Source organism: Zychaea mexicana (assembly GCF_025766255.1).
Source record: "Zychaea mexicana strain RSA 1403 chromosome Unknown BDB00scaffold_43, whole genome shotgun sequence".
NCBI lineage: Eukaryota > Fungi > Mucoromycota > Mucoromycetes > Mucorales > Lichtheimiaceae > Zychaea > Zychaea mexicana.
This window is the reverse complement of record NW_026516706.1, coordinates 69,263-83,670: the sequence shown is the minus strand read 5'-3', so window position 1 is coordinate 83,670 and position 14,408 is coordinate 69,263. Positions and strand designations below refer to the sequence as shown.

General features: G+C 41.6%; 6 protein-coding genes across 6 annotated transcripts; 2 read left to right on the top strand and 4 right to left on the bottom strand.

Moving 5' to 3' along the window:
• Positions 1-9: 9 nt before the first annotated feature.
• BDB00DRAFT_788440 (mitochondrial ribosomal protein L37-domain-containing protein) lies at positions 10-525 on the bottom strand (the record flags this gene model as incomplete). Its single annotated transcript, XM_053120803.1, has 2 exons — positions 10-269; positions 408-525. The coding sequence occupies 2 exons, from the start codon at positions 523-525 to the stop codon at positions 10-12; spliced, it is 378 nt and encodes a 125-aa protein (XP_052979051.1).
• A 3,327-nt stretch (positions 526-3,852) lies between these two features.
• On the top strand, positions 3,853-5,548 carry BDB00DRAFT_873006 (cytochrome P450; the record flags this gene model as incomplete). Its single annotated transcript, XM_053127032.1, has 2 exons — positions 3,853-4,354; positions 4,455-5,548. 2 exons carry the CDS (start codon positions 3,853-3,855, stop codon positions 5,546-5,548), a joined length of 1,596 nt encoding a protein of 531 aa, XP_052979050.1.
• A 2,611-nt stretch (positions 5,549-8,159) lies between these two features.
• On the top strand, positions 8,160-9,262 carry BDB00DRAFT_873005 (uncharacterized protein; the record flags this gene model as incomplete). Its single annotated transcript, XM_053127031.1, has 2 exons — positions 8,160-8,510; positions 8,609-9,262. The coding sequence occupies 2 exons, from the start codon at positions 8,160-8,162 to the stop codon at positions 9,260-9,262; spliced, it is 1,005 nt and encodes a 334-aa protein (XP_052979049.1).
• Positions 9,263-10,788: 1,526 nt separating this feature from the next.
• Positions 10,789-13,389, bottom strand: BDB00DRAFT_416878 (uncharacterized protein). The gene is made up of 10 exons (XM_053117301.1): positions 13,168-13,389; positions 12,988-13,083; positions 12,784-12,903; positions 12,579-12,684; positions 12,185-12,464; positions 11,944-12,088; positions 11,724-11,840; positions 11,494-11,646; positions 11,328-11,427; positions 10,789-11,221 (listed from the first exon to the last, which is right to left on the bottom strand). The coding sequence occupies exons 2-10, from the start codon at positions 13,043-13,045 to the stop codon at positions 11,053-11,055; spliced, it is 1,248 nt and encodes a 415-aa protein (XP_052979048.1). The 5' UTR covers positions 13,046-13,083; positions 13,168-13,389; the 3' UTR covers positions 10,789-11,052.
• On the bottom strand, positions 13,168-13,660 carry BDB00DRAFT_826388 (uncharacterized protein; the record flags this gene model as incomplete). Its single annotated transcript, XM_053123717.1, has 2 exons — positions 13,458-13,660; positions 13,168-13,227 (listed from the first exon to the last, which is right to left on the bottom strand). Coding segments are annotated over exons 1-2 (188 nt in total), but the record flags the coding sequence as incomplete, so codon positions are not given.
• Positions 13,651-14,381, bottom strand: BDB00DRAFT_873003 (uncharacterized protein; the record flags this gene model as incomplete). The annotated part of the gene is made up of 3 exons (XM_053127030.1): positions 13,651-13,779; positions 13,870-13,985; positions 14,090-14,381. The coding sequence occupies 3 exons, from the start codon at positions 14,379-14,381 to the stop codon at positions 13,651-13,653; spliced, it is 537 nt and encodes a 178-aa protein (XP_052979046.1).
• Between the last annotated feature and the right edge of the window lie 27 nt (positions 14,382-14,408).

Below are 14,408 nucleotides of genomic sequence, written 5' to 3'. Positions count from 1 at the left end.
TTCGATTTTTTAGGTCTTCTTATCCTTCATAAAGTTCATTGCCTTGATAGCGTCACGGTTCTTCTTGCGATGATATGTTCGGTTTGTGGGTTTGGTGGTCTTTTGCTTTTGCTTCTTTTCATCCAACAAATCCCAGAGCCAGTCGGGGTATTCGCTGTCGTCGAGTGCTACAGGGTCTTTACCCTCTTTCAAAAAGTTGATACCGGTGAGCGTTTGACCTTTTGGTACCGACGAAGCTGTTCGTGCTGCTGCTGGTTTTGCGTCCGTTACTATACCATATTTTAAAAAACACAATTAATGGAAAAAAGGCCAGAGAAAATATATAATTCATTGTGTTCGATTATTTCTCTGTGTTGCTGACAGCTGTTCCCTCATTGGAAGGGGGAAGGAAAGAAAGGATATTATACCTTTTTCGGCTGTGTTGGCATTTCGAATCGCAATTGCAGAATGGAATTGACTTATCCGTGGTGCCAGGGCAACTCGTCGTGATGGTTGCAGTAGTGAACGCGTGAATGCACAGTACATTTTGTTATAATGAAAAGGTTGTGTTTTTTTGGGTAACTTGACACAAGCGCGGGATAGGAGAGTGTTTACAACAATTTGAAGGTATTCAAGTCACACTCACACCACATTCCATTTTGGGAAGCCGTCATTTTTTATAAGCACACCAATTTGCGAAGATTCACACGTAAAAATGTTCAGCATCTGTATCTATCATATACTCGATCACTTTCTTTTTTCAAAGTATAGATATAGCACGACATTAAGAGAGCCGGATATTAGTCTACTGCTACTAGCGGTGAGCATACGAGCGACATTCTAATACCGTTTCCTATTGACATGGAGAACTTTCATATAGCGACCACATCGTAACAGGTAAGTAGTGATAATTAGCTTATACTAATGTGAGCCTTTATTTAGTTCACAGCTTTTTGAATCAATCGCCAGAGCTACCGCTACTAGTCGGCGAAATTAAGAATTTATAAATCAGTGCAATGAGCAGTACTACTGCAGTAGTACTATGTATTTGATACCCACACTATAAGCATCAGAGGCAAAAGATGGCAATCTACAACTAATTCCGTCCGTGTGGAAACCCAAATTTTTGCCAGAATAAGCATACTGTCGCTGTACCATACTCGAAGAGAAGGAGGATTAATAACAACCACGAGCATTTTGGCTCATGCAGAAAGTTTACTACGAGGAAGTGGTTATGCTTAAGCGGGAGTACGATTGCCTTCTTTGAGGCAATGGTGTGTTAAAAAGCATCGAATGTAGTTAAGCTGTACCTTTCAGCAGGTGAACGCCAACATTGAGCTCGGATATTGTAGCACAAGCGCAGTGATCCTTTTTCATGCTTGTGCATAAAAGTCTGCGGGTTGAAATTCATGCGTCTACTGTTATTCTTATCTTTTAATAAACAATGGGCGTACTCCATTTTCGATCGCATCACCAAGAGCTCTAAGCGAACATAATACTCAAGTGATTAAAAATACTCTTGGCGCTTCTATTACTTACCATTTCTACCTGTGCAGCAAGTGGCAAGGATCGTTCTCGGCTAATAGTAGAAAGCGCCAACGACAGCGTGTGCTACAATCAAGAAAAAAAGGCTGCCGCGTCTATTTACAATCGCAATCATTGACAACTAGTGGAACGAAAACAAACTTATCAAAGGGAAATTGACAGCAGCAGGCAGCTCGTCTGCCGATGCCGATGCCGCCACTTCCTCAACAGCGGAAAAGAAGTGATTGTCAAAAAAGGCCGTTGCTCGAATAGTGAAAGTTTCGCGAATAGTGGAAGTTTTTAAACTTTATTTTTCTCAAATAGAGGTTATCATTTCACCACATTTTTGTGAAGCTGTACGATTTGCAAATAAGTATGTTCTTGATATTAATATGAGGATGGAGCTTTAGGGTTTGAAGATTCGTTTATTTCGTCATGGAGACGTAGAATTATTTGCTGCCCAACGCACGATCGTCAATGAGCGTGAAAATGAATCAAATGATAAGGTTTCTTTTTCATATATAGATTAGACGTAGTTGGTGGATGACAGTAGTAGTATCCGGTTCTTTACTATCATATAACCTTATCTTTCCACTAAATACACATGGTCATGTAGCAATAAAACCACACTATCTTGAGCTTGATCGGACAACTCAACCCACTCCGCCGTCTTTGTAATTACTATAATGCAGTAGAGGAAACATCACACACACGAATGAACCAATATAGGTAATATATAAACAGCACCATATCGATGATACCTCACATGGGTCACAATCGAGAATAACTCAAAACCAACCATTGTGTACACATTATTCTATTCTCGAGTTAGTCAACACTTCCTTTCGATCTATATATCTTCGAGTGGAGTGAATTGTACCTGTCAAAGAGCATGCATCAATTCCAACACAAATAAAGGTGGCACTGCATCAAGGAAATCCAGTGACCAAGGCAAAGATAGCTCTTTACAAATGAAAGACAACCTCAATCGTCATGGGGTCCAAACTTCACCTTTCTCATCCTTCCTGGAAAAATCAAATATCCGGCGTGTCCGCAATTCGTTCATCAGTTCATCCAAACGGAAGTCTAGGCAGCATCTCCAACAGTATATAAAGGGTTGCAATATAAATCATCTCATATTCGACTCTCACTGTATTTTCAGATTGTCTTTCAATTTTTCCTTTATTTGATCTCTTTTCTTTTACCTATCTACAACCCACGTTTATCACACATGTAGTCATGGCAGCAGAAACGGCAACCTAAAACTGTTTTTGTTGGGATATACTGGTATAAGCGAAGGAGGCAGGTGGATTCTTTCTAATATAGATGTGATTATAGACTTGCTCTTGGAGATTTATACAGTCTTATTTTATTACGATCGGTACCCGATAGAAGTACATTTGTCTTGATTTTCGACATAAATAGACTTGTACATTGTATACACATCTTGCTGGTACTCGTCAAAAAGCTCCACACCAAGCTAAGCATACCGGCTTGTCACCGCATGACGTTGACACGTGGGGTATGATATCAGTATTATTAATTTTGTATTGGAGGATACTATTCTTTTGGTTGCTGCCAAAGCGTGATCAATTTTCATATTTCTTCTTGATTAGAAAGCTAAAGAACGTTTTGCAAAAAGACTCAACATAAACATGACACAATTCTCCAACTTCCACTGTACTGTATTTATTAGTCAATCCCCCTACATTTAAACGTTGTATCCTTATCAACCTATATTTCTGTGTTACTGCTTTGCTTATATAGCATGATCCTGCTACGCAAATATCTGTCTTGGTTTCTTAAAAGCGCTGGTATGAATACTTTAGCGTCTTTAAAGCTGACTTCCAGCAGACATGCGTTTCAACAATCACGTTGTACTAGCTCGTCCAACTATGACGAGAAGAGCTAGAATAAATGTATATAACTATAAACATATTCGTTGTCAGATATAGTCCAGAGCTTAAAGAAACCAGTGTGAAGAATCTTAAGGGGATATAACATTAGTTATTCACTAGGAGCGCTACCGTCACATATTTTATGAATTTACTACACAGCAGAGATATAAACTCCCATTTTTTAAGGGTGATGGCACCGACTAGAAGTTTATACCAGTTAAATATATTATATTGTAGCTTAGCCGTAATTTCATGCGATCTCTTATTGAGAGAATAAATATTTCTGCTAAGAACTAGCAAGGAGAAAAAAGTAATATGTAATCGGCGTATTATGTATCTTTAAGACCGCGCACTTTCAAGAAAACAGTTGCATAAAGCAACGTGTAATATATAACCATCCAGTTTTTCTCACTCTTTTTTTTTCTCACTCGTTCTTACTTTTTACAATACCATGGCACAGCAAGTTAGTTATGGCAACAGCAGCAGCCTGTTGACAACTGCTTCTAGCTTTTTACTCAACCAGTATTCGAGCGATCGCAAACGGTTTTTACTTACTGCTGCCAGCGCGCTCGCTGGAACATGGTCCCTTTGGCGACTTATTATTCATTACCTGAAACGAAGCCAAACACACCCCACCTCAGCGCCATCTACAGTTCCTACTGTTGCAGGCGCACTCCCTATCGTCGGCCACTCTTTTAAAATCAACGCAGACCCGTTAGGCTTTATCCAGAGATGCAAGGCTCAGTATGGTCCCGTATTTAAAGTCAAGCTTTTGACCCAGGATGTTTATGTGTTAACGGGCAAATTAATTCCCGAGCTTCTCACAGCATCGCGTAAAACAGTCAGTTTTACGGAAGGCATCGAAAGTATTGTGCCAATAGAACGAGTCATGCGCTTGTCCTATGAGCACAAGCGCACAGATGAAGAACTTAGTCCACGTGACAAACATCCTGGTACGTATTGTTTATCCCGATCCTGCTGCTGCTATTACACTTATTATTACACATTCTCTAGACGTATTTAATTAATCTAATATTTCAATCTATTAATTAGTTGTGTTTCCTATCAAACAGAACTTCAAGCCAGATCAAATTGAAGTCTTCTCTGACAGGATTGAAAAGGCTTTCCTAGGATTCCTGGAAGAAGAACTATCACTCAAGCCAGGGGAGAAGAGACAAGTTGATACTTGGAATATTCTATCGCATGCGATTTCGCGCATCTCATGCTTGTGTTTTACAGGCAGTCGCGTCGGGACCAATAGAGAACTGGTTGCTGCCATGGCAACACTTACCCAGAGTGTGGTGAAGGCGGGTGTACTTTTAACGGTCCTTCCAGGCTGGATTGCCAATGTCATTGTCCGTCGTTACATGTCTATCGAACGTCAGCTGGACCTATTGATAGAGCTGCTTGTACCTTTAATTAAAGGTCTCCGCTCGGGTGACATTCCTGATGATGAAACGACTTTTATCAGTATGGTATCCAAGCTACCAAAGTCGGATGGCTCACTGCGTTCGCCTGAGCATGCTGCGCTCTGGTTCCGTGCGGTTGCATTAGCTTCGATTCACACTACAGCCCATTTTAGTACCTTTGCTCTCCATGAACTTGCTTGTCGTCCACAGCTAGTACAGGATCTTCGTCAAGAGATCAACGAACTACATACGCGTACACCAGAAACAGTCAGTCACATTCAACCGCTTGACTCGTTTTTGAGAGAAGTGCTTCGATACGACATTGATAATTTGGGTCTCCACCATATGACGCTTCAGGATTTTGTGCTTCCAACCGGTCATGTCATACCAAAAAGAAGTCTTATTGTCGCAGCTATGGACGAGGCGCACAACGACCCAGCACTTGCACCACCGTCGAATAAACCACTGAGCGTATTCGATGCATACCGGTTCATGAACACTACAGACGGTAGGCAGTCTTCCACGATTGGTATGGATCTCATTTCATTTGGGCTAGGCGCACATGCATGCCCTGGTCGCTATTTCGCTGTCAACGAGATCAAGTATGTTTTGGCCGAACTTATCGTGCGCTACAATATCACGACGTCGTCTGGCCACAAACGTGCTCCCAATAACATGGCAATGGGCATGGTCAAGTTTCCACCAAAAACGCCTATTATTCTGGAAGGCATTTTGTAGATGCTATAACATTCCTTTCAATATAGGAATGTACAGTCAAGCTGATCTATACCTGTAATTATATATTGTATTTATAATTATAGTTACATATGCGCTATATGCTCCTCTCCCAGTGTACTTTGTATTATGTCTATGAGCTTCCGGTAAACATACAGTAGTGATATCCCGAGAATTATCCCTCCAATAAAATCTGAATACAAGAAAGAGCTGCATAACAAACATCAAGCACATCACATCACACAACAACAAGAGCTCTACTACAGCAGCCTCGCAATTACTACAACATTCTGGCACTTTCCATAAAGCCAAGGACACAGCGATCCAATAACTACGCAGCAACAACTCTACAAACTTCTGGCACCTTCCAAATTGCCAAGGAATAGCTAATAATAGCATTATTCCTAGACTTTCCAATTGATTCCACATCCATAACCATTGGATGCGAGTACTTTCCACAACCTTCGAGCATCATCTTTGATGTTCAATTATTATAGATGTATTGAATTATTTTGAAAGATATAAATACCCCCTCATTTTATTTGAATAAAGACATTGAATTTCTTCCTCCCACTTTTGACTTAACTTTTCAAGTGTTGTTTTCAATCACTCAAGACCTAAACACGGCTTGTTTTATCTTACATATTGTTTATTGCTCATAACTGAAGCTAAATAAACTCTTCTATTAAGACCAGACGTAACATTCCTGCTCTTATTTCTCATTTACTTGGACAGACGTAACATTCCTGATCCTTATTCCTCATTCATTTTGGACAGACGTAACATCCCTGATCCTCATTTCTACTCACTGAGCTTAATCAAGACAACAGCTCCCTACTATTTACAACCCTGGACATAACCCATACACATTTTACTTTACTTTACACTCATATCACTTCACAACCGTCTGTAATAAACGATATTATTACTGGTGCTCACTACAAAACATACACCTAAACCGTTACGCAACTACCTGGAATACCCCAAATTCACCGTAACAGTAGTATCTATATGCATAAAGATGCCTTACATATCAAACAATTATTACACGATTATATCTACAGAATATTAAATAATAAAGCTTGTTGAATTATCTTTTTCTTCCACAACTGAGTAGAAGAGAGGGCGAAGTCGCCGATTATATGTACCACTTTTGTCTATATGTATTTTTGCGCTGTTACCGCGTGACATGGGTGCATGATAGCGCATTACATACGTCAAACAGCTCTGCTACGGATAAATCATGTAGCAGAACAAGTACTAGCTTGAAAGCACAGCAGAAGCATTTATGTCATGAGAATATGTAAACATACGACTATTGACTTACATACACTGTATGAACTCATGTATCATCAATCTTCTCGCGATTAATCTCATGTTAACAGTAAAGCAGCGTGTGAATGTACAAGTATCACTGCTTATCTGCCGTAGCACGACGTGATCCACGCAGAACGGGAGAGAAACCATACAAGAATAATGGTTTCATCATACTTAGCGACAAAGCCAAGCTCAAATTACGTGGAAAGAGCAATAGCAATGTTACTGATGTCTTTTGCATCAATGTGTGTGCACTAGTCAAAAGTCGGTAAGGCTGGTTTTTAAAATTGAGAAGGGTGCGCCACAGTCGAGGAAGGAAGAATACATATTTCTAAATATGGGTAGGCGCTGCGGCACACATCATGACACAAAAGAACAGGGTCGTTTTTGTTTCAGGTATAAAGTTATCAGTTATAGTTAGTAGGCTTAGGTCTTTCCATCATGCCACGTTGTCTTATAACCGTTACATGATCAAGCATAGCAACGAGTACACAGCGAGTATACGTGTGGCCATTTGCGCCTATTAAAAGAGAAACACACAGACACTCCTTCTGATAACGAAGTAGGCAGTAGGAGCCCTCGGATCGATCAAACCGAAACCAAAAGACACGAAAAAGAAAATTGTGGGGCCATTTGGGAAATTGGCTATATGCTTCTTTTTTGTCTGCTATAAACAAACACAATAGAAATTGCCGTATATGTTGTAACCGGGTCACCGCCCAAAGAGCCTCTTGTTTGTCTCCTTGCTTCTTCTGCTGTTTCTGCAATACGGCAAAAACAAATGCTGTTGTGTTATCGTCGTAGGGATGCGTGTTTACGATCAAATCAAGCTGCGCCCAGTACAAAATAAGCTTTCCCGTCATATGGTTGTGCTATGCGTATGTATATAAAGAGCAGAGCCACAGATCCTGTTCATCCCATCTGCTGCTGTCCGTTGTGGGCTTTTAATAGAGCGCACCGAGGTGGAGGGCGTTACACGGGCAAAGAGCTCAGCCAAATTTATACACAACAGAGTCGGATGATAAAAATGGGCCTGTGTAAAAATAGGCGCTGTAATTGTCAGGTCATTCCAATCTTTCTTTTTCACTCATAAAGATTATATAAAAAGCCTGTTTCCTTTCCTCTTCCTGTAACGCCCCACCCTTGTATTCTTTCTTTTTCTTTTTCTCGCGTTTCCTTCTCCCTACACCTCGTCGCACAGCTCCCAGCTCCCAGCAGCAGCAGTACTAGCATGTCTTTGTTTGTTTACGGTGACTCGTTCTCAGGTATAATACGACAGTGACTTGAATCCCGGTCTATGCCATTGGAACAACGCCAATTGACATGCACCAACTTGGGCCTGATAGATATTAACGGCCGAACACGCAAAACGAACGGACCATTGTGGAGCGAGAATCTCGCAGAAGCATGGGGCGCTCCCCTCAAAAGTTTCGCACAAGCTGGCGCATTGACCTGCGCCAGACCTGACGAAGTATCGGATCTCTCACAACAATTCATGGCTGCAAAGCCCGCCATTTCATCAGCTTCTTCGGGAGACAATGCCGTTAAAAACATTCATGCGATATTCATTGGCAATACGGACGTTGCCGATGGAGCGGATTCAACTGTTCAAATAGAGCCCTTGTTACGATGCATCAAACAACATGTGGTAACGTATACCATCCATCCACCCATCCACTCCTTGTTTCTCCAGTTGATTGGCCAACCAAAGAAAAGTAAAGTTAATTAATTAATTTGTACGTATAGCTCGAGATACAACGATTGGACGGCAATGGTCGGATACTGTTGCTTGGCTTACCGCCGCTGGAGTTCTCGCCGTTTTATTTACACAACAAACATCAGCAGGTGGTCAAACAACGCACGATGGACTTCAATGGCGCCATTGAAGACGCAGCACAGGACTGGCACGACGAACTGAAGATGGATGTTGAGTATGTGGACATCTACACTGTGTTCAACGGCGTGCTCGGCGACCCTCAAGAGTACAACATGGAAAACGTCGAAGATGCTTATTGGGAAAAGTGTCAAGGCACTTGTCTGGACCCTGTGGATGAGTACCTCTGGTGGGATAGTATTCACATGACCGGCGCTGGCCATCAGGCTATTTCAAAAGAAATACTGGCACATATTCCCGCTCTCGATACATCTCGACCACCACCGCCCCCACCGCCGTCTTTGCCAGATCCATCTTCATCATCGACAACACAAGAGGACATTGCTGGAGCAGCAGAAGCGCCGTTCTACACTCAAGTACACATAGCTTCATGGTTCTTACTCTTTTTCGTCTGCATGTTTATCCTGTTCTTGCTTCGACCCGCACGGATCGCTGGAATGTTTAAAAGCTGTGCCCGCACTCGCAAGTTTTCTAAACCTGCCATGTCTGGCTATTCCATAGTATAATTTCATATTCTTTTGTTACCTATATAACTACTACAGCACTCTTATGTATTATTCACATCTTTCATCCTAGTATTCCCTCTTTTTCGCTTTGCTCCCATATACTCGCACGCTTTCTCATACATTCTGCCATATTTCTCTCTTTGTCCTGTAAAACCCTGAAAAACTGTTATACCATTTTGTTAAAATCACCTATATAAAGTTTTCCTTTGTAAATTTGCCAACCTACAATTCCAAAAGAGGGGACTCTCCTTAAGCGGAAGTTCGTTTCCTCTTTATCTGGAGAAATAAGAAGCGGAGAATAAATGCAACAGTGCATTGAAAAGTATGCATGAAAAGAAACAAAAGTTAGACAGCTGTTACAAAAGTAAAGAAACGAGTATGGAATAAGATACTTACCTCCCCCCAATTTGTATCTCGTTGGAGTGGCCCTCCACTCACTCCATGACAGGCGCCAAGGCCTGCTCTTCTTCTCCTTCTTCTTCGTTTTCCTCCTCCTCTTCAAACTCGTCGTCGTGGGCATCGTCTAATACATTTTCTCCGGCGGGACGACGCATCGACGGTGGTCGCGATCTCAAATTACCAGTTTGGACGTATTGAATGAAGATACGATTAATGTTTCGCGCAGCATTATTATCACGGTCCCACAACTATATGTATAGATAATGTAAGCTTATGCGCAAGTCGTATGATGCATTATCAAAGCACTGATGTAATAAAACAATCAAATACTAGCTACTTACAGTAGGTACAGGACAATGATCGTAGAACTTCAACGGATACACGGATAATTGGGAATCAGCTGAAAATAAGTTTTGGTATATCATTACAACCTTTAATATTAGCTATGAAGCTCTCTCACTGTTTCACAAACTTCTTGTATACACGATAGAAAGTAACAAAGCCTATATTGCATACCAGCGTTTTGAAGGTTGTTGCAAGTCGATGTTGGCCAAAGGTTATGGCCGTCGTCATCCACACACCAGAGCTGCCGCCGGGCATTGTTCCTGTGTCCACCGTCGCGGATCCGACGGATTCTCCGCTTTGTGTGCTCGCGGCACACTTGAACACTTCCTGGACGGTCTCGAAATTGACGCGTGTTCGCATCGCAAGCACTGCACACAACACTGGTTCGATACTCATCGATGAGCATGACCATTACACGTCTTGCTAGAACCGCCCGGAACGTCTACAAAGTAATTTATAATATAGGCGTCAATTCATAGCAAGGACACTCGCTTCATTCGTCACTAATTAACGTTCCACCACGTCTGACAGATAAATTTCCTTATTTACCTAAACAGGAATAGGTTCAAATCCTTTGAAGGAGGGCTTAAACCTTCCATCACCATATGCTACAATACAATTGTCTTCCACTCTGAACCCTGCATGTGCGCGGCGCGGTCGGCGAAACCGGCGGCGGTGAGCTTTGCGTTCGCGTTTGGAGGCCTTATTGAAGAAAGGGAGAGGTACCTTGAAGCAACCATATTAGCTTTTGCGACTTATCAAAGAAGTACTCATACACAGAAAGATACTTACATCGTCACGGTGATCCAACCCTATCAATCTGTTGGCAAGATTTTCCAATGCACTTTTGCGCGCAGAAAAAAGAGTGAGTAACGTTTCCCGGTGAAAAAAATGTTTGTTAAATTGTTCATGGACGCTATTTTTTCTTAAATAAAAAAAGTAGAGTGAATACTCATGCCAAAATGATGATCGCGGTGTTCCAGTATATATCGACATAGCTGGGTAACTTACTGTCTGTGCACGCCACTCAACATTCTGATGTAGTTTCAGAAACCTTCCGAGGTAGGCGCTGAAGCCGGATGTCCTCTCAACATATCATACACCCCCTGTATCTCCGGGATATCTTGATCCGGATGAGCCTGTCGCTCGACATGAGCATAGCGTGCTCGATTTTTGTTTTCCTTTTGGAGCGCCCACTTGAACATGGACTGGAACCTAAAAAAGGGTTATGTACAAAATCAAACATGCTGGCATCAGATGTAAAAAGCGCGGACACACGCTCATACTTGCTAAAAGTAAATATACTGCACGCAGTACTCACGGGTATGTTCTGTTATTTAGCTGATATACGTGCTCTGCTCTCGCTTCAGGTGTTTCGAGCGGCTCAAGAGTGTCTACAGCAGTGACCAGAGACCGGATGCCTAAAGTAATATACAAAATATCTACTTAGATAACGTTACATATTTTGAGAATGATTAGATATATACCTGGGTCTATGAACACTGTTCGAAAATTATGAAGCCGCTCTGCATCAAGACCATCTGGCTCCTTGGAAAGATGATACATTCCTCTTCTCCACTGTGTGACGTCAATTTCACGAGGAAAGCGTTTAATTTGTTTGGAGCTAGAAGGCATATACTCTAACAATAGATTTATGAGATCTCGTCATGACCAAATACATACTTTTAATATTGCATGCTATGAGGGTACTACCAACCTCCACGTCGTGTTGTCACAGGCCTGCGAAAATGGAACACAATAGCGACACCATCCGTTTCAAATGTTTGATCAAAGAGTTTGAGCTCGCGGTCTTCTGGGGGCACAACACCTTGACCTGGGCACACCATATTATATAAATGTATATGAGATAGATGAGCTTAGATATAACTATCAAAAGATGCCACTTTGTGACTATTCAAAATGTATACGGAATCTACCTTCGACTGCGTATCGGCAACGTCGCGGCTCTACGTGACCGATATTAAATAGCGGCTCCCAGAAGCCTTCAAGCAGCTCAGGATCTTGCTGTCTGAAAACACGATATGACAAGCAACGTCCACAACCAGGAACGTTATTTGGTCTCTAGATTTATGCATCGATGGAAACAAGCCAGTAAATTAACAAATAACATCTTTTAATAACTGGAAACACAAAGAGAGTAAAAACGCATATCATTACCACAATATTATCAGGCACTTGTGCAGGATCTCGCTCGTCCACTTCGCGTACGATGTAATACATAGTTTCAAGGTCCACCGGCATGAATCCAATGCGGTGACTGGCAAGTGGCAGTGGAGTCCACTTGGGACAGAATTGGAAAGGCTGGGCTTCAAGTGACAGCCAGATATAAAAGGATGGCGAATTCACTAGCATTGCAGGGCCAGATATGGATGGTCGCTGTACTATGCGTGCGATATTCACGCCGGCATATGCTTGTTCGAATCGTGCAGTGTGTTGGCTAAAAAAGTTGAAAATAGTAACACCGTCTTAGTTATAACTGTGTGTTTATCTATGTGTTGTATCTATATAATCATCGTAACAAATTAAAAAGAAATTATGTGTAATTTCTTACTTGAAATATTGAAGCACCTCAGTAAAGATTGCGGCTGGAATTCGTTCAATTAAACGCTGAATCAAATGAGTTCTGTGCGTTGTGATCAAATTACAGATTTGTTTTGCTATAAGCAGATCACCATAAAATATGTAGCGGTGAGATATTTTTCAACACTCCAGTATTACCAATTTTAGTAGAAAAATCAAATCATTCTTTTGTCTACCCATGCTAGAGATTCTGATTCGAAAGGTAAGGTTATGTTCATGGCGCAGATGACTCAGATATGCGACCCATACACGCTTGAGAAAGACAGCAAAATTGGTGCATAGGTGATTCATGGCATCTACATATATCATATTTTTTGTTACTATCTATTTCTATAGTTCAACAATCTGCATAGAGCATGTAAGAATTGCGTGTACACTACCCTTACTGGTTTCAGCTTTCACTGCAAAAAGCTGTGCTAATCGAGCCAACAAGGACATTGATAAGTCTTGACGAAGAACAGGAAGATCATATAACGCTGTTAAGGAAGTCAGCATCAAAAACGTCTATCAATATTTTACTTTTACCCGGTTTCAAAGCGTCATATCGGTATATCTAATACCTTCTCCTGTTTCCGCATTCCGGCGTTGTGGCTGATAATGATTAATGAAGATATCGCGTATTATGTGGATTGTGTGGATAATGTGAAATTGGCGGGGTGGGTTATATGGATTATGTGGATAATGTGAAATTGGCGGGGTGGGTTATGTGGATTATGTGGATAATGTGAAATTGGCGGGGTGGGTTACGTGGATTAAGTGGATAATGTGAAATTGACGGGGTGGGTTATGTGGGTTATGTGGATAATTTGAGATTGGCGGGGGTGGGTTATGTGGGTTATGTGGATAATGTAACGGCGTAGTGGTTTGGAGTCTATTGAAGTCAATAATGTAAAAAGCTTGTCAGTTCTGCATGCTCCGCGACATACAGTACATATTATGCACAATTCATCCCAAGCAACAGAAATTATTCTCACGCGAGCCGGGATAGGTGCCTCTTGCGTTGGATTGGTGATCACCATCCGAAATGCCGTAGCCCAATACATTTAATTGTCTAATTCTGGCATGGGTATCTCACCGTTGCTTTCGTATGCAAGCAGAGCATGCAGATTAATCAAGTTCAAGGCGTCTCTGCGAAGTACTTGGTACCACCCAGCTAACGAACGAAGGTAAGCCTTTAAAGCGGTAATATAAGATTGTTTTAGCTTTTCTGTCCAGATAATCATAGATAATCTTGGTGTCGGCTTTATAAATGGTGTACGAACCCTGTACAGCTCACGATTTTCATTTAATGCTACCCTCAACTTGCATTTGCGACTGGCTAATCGCCATGTATTTGCGCGGCCGTAAAACGTGTCGCGAATGAAGTCTGGCTCCGGTTCTATGTAGGAAATAATATAAAGATACAACCATAGTAAGTCTACTATATACATGCTCATAAAAATTTTATACAGAAGACAAGTGGAAAGACAATATTAACAGTACCTGCTGCTCCTTCTAGCTCCATGTACGCTATTTCATCATAGGAGTACTCATTCTCGGCAAATGATGTAATGTCCGAGCTAGTGTCGTTGTCCAGGTCATCATAGTAGTCATCAACGTTGTCAAAACCAATATTTTCGTCGTCCACATCCATCATAGCCGCACCATCGCTCGCTTCCGAAAAAGCATCAGTGGTTGGGTCATAATCGACGAGCATATTGTCGGTATCAAACGAGTCGATTGGTGACATAGTCATATCAGTGTCGCTGTCGTCCACGACACTGATAGACACCATTTTTAGTATTGAGTAAAAAGGTGCAAG

Coding starts and splice junctions, on each gene's coding strand:
- BDB00DRAFT_416878 (XM_053117301.1), bottom strand. CDS start 13,045: ATGTCCTTGTTGGCTCGATTAGCACAGCTTTTTGCAGTGAAAGCTGAA. Junction 12,685..12,783: donor AATCAGAATCTCTAGCATGG/GTAGACAAAAGA, acceptor ATCTGCTTATAG/CAAAACAAATCTGTAATTTG. Junction 11,841..11,943: donor TTGCCGATACGCAGTCGAAG/GTAGATTCCGTA, acceptor TGGTGTGCCCAG/GTCAAGGTGTTGTGCCCCCA.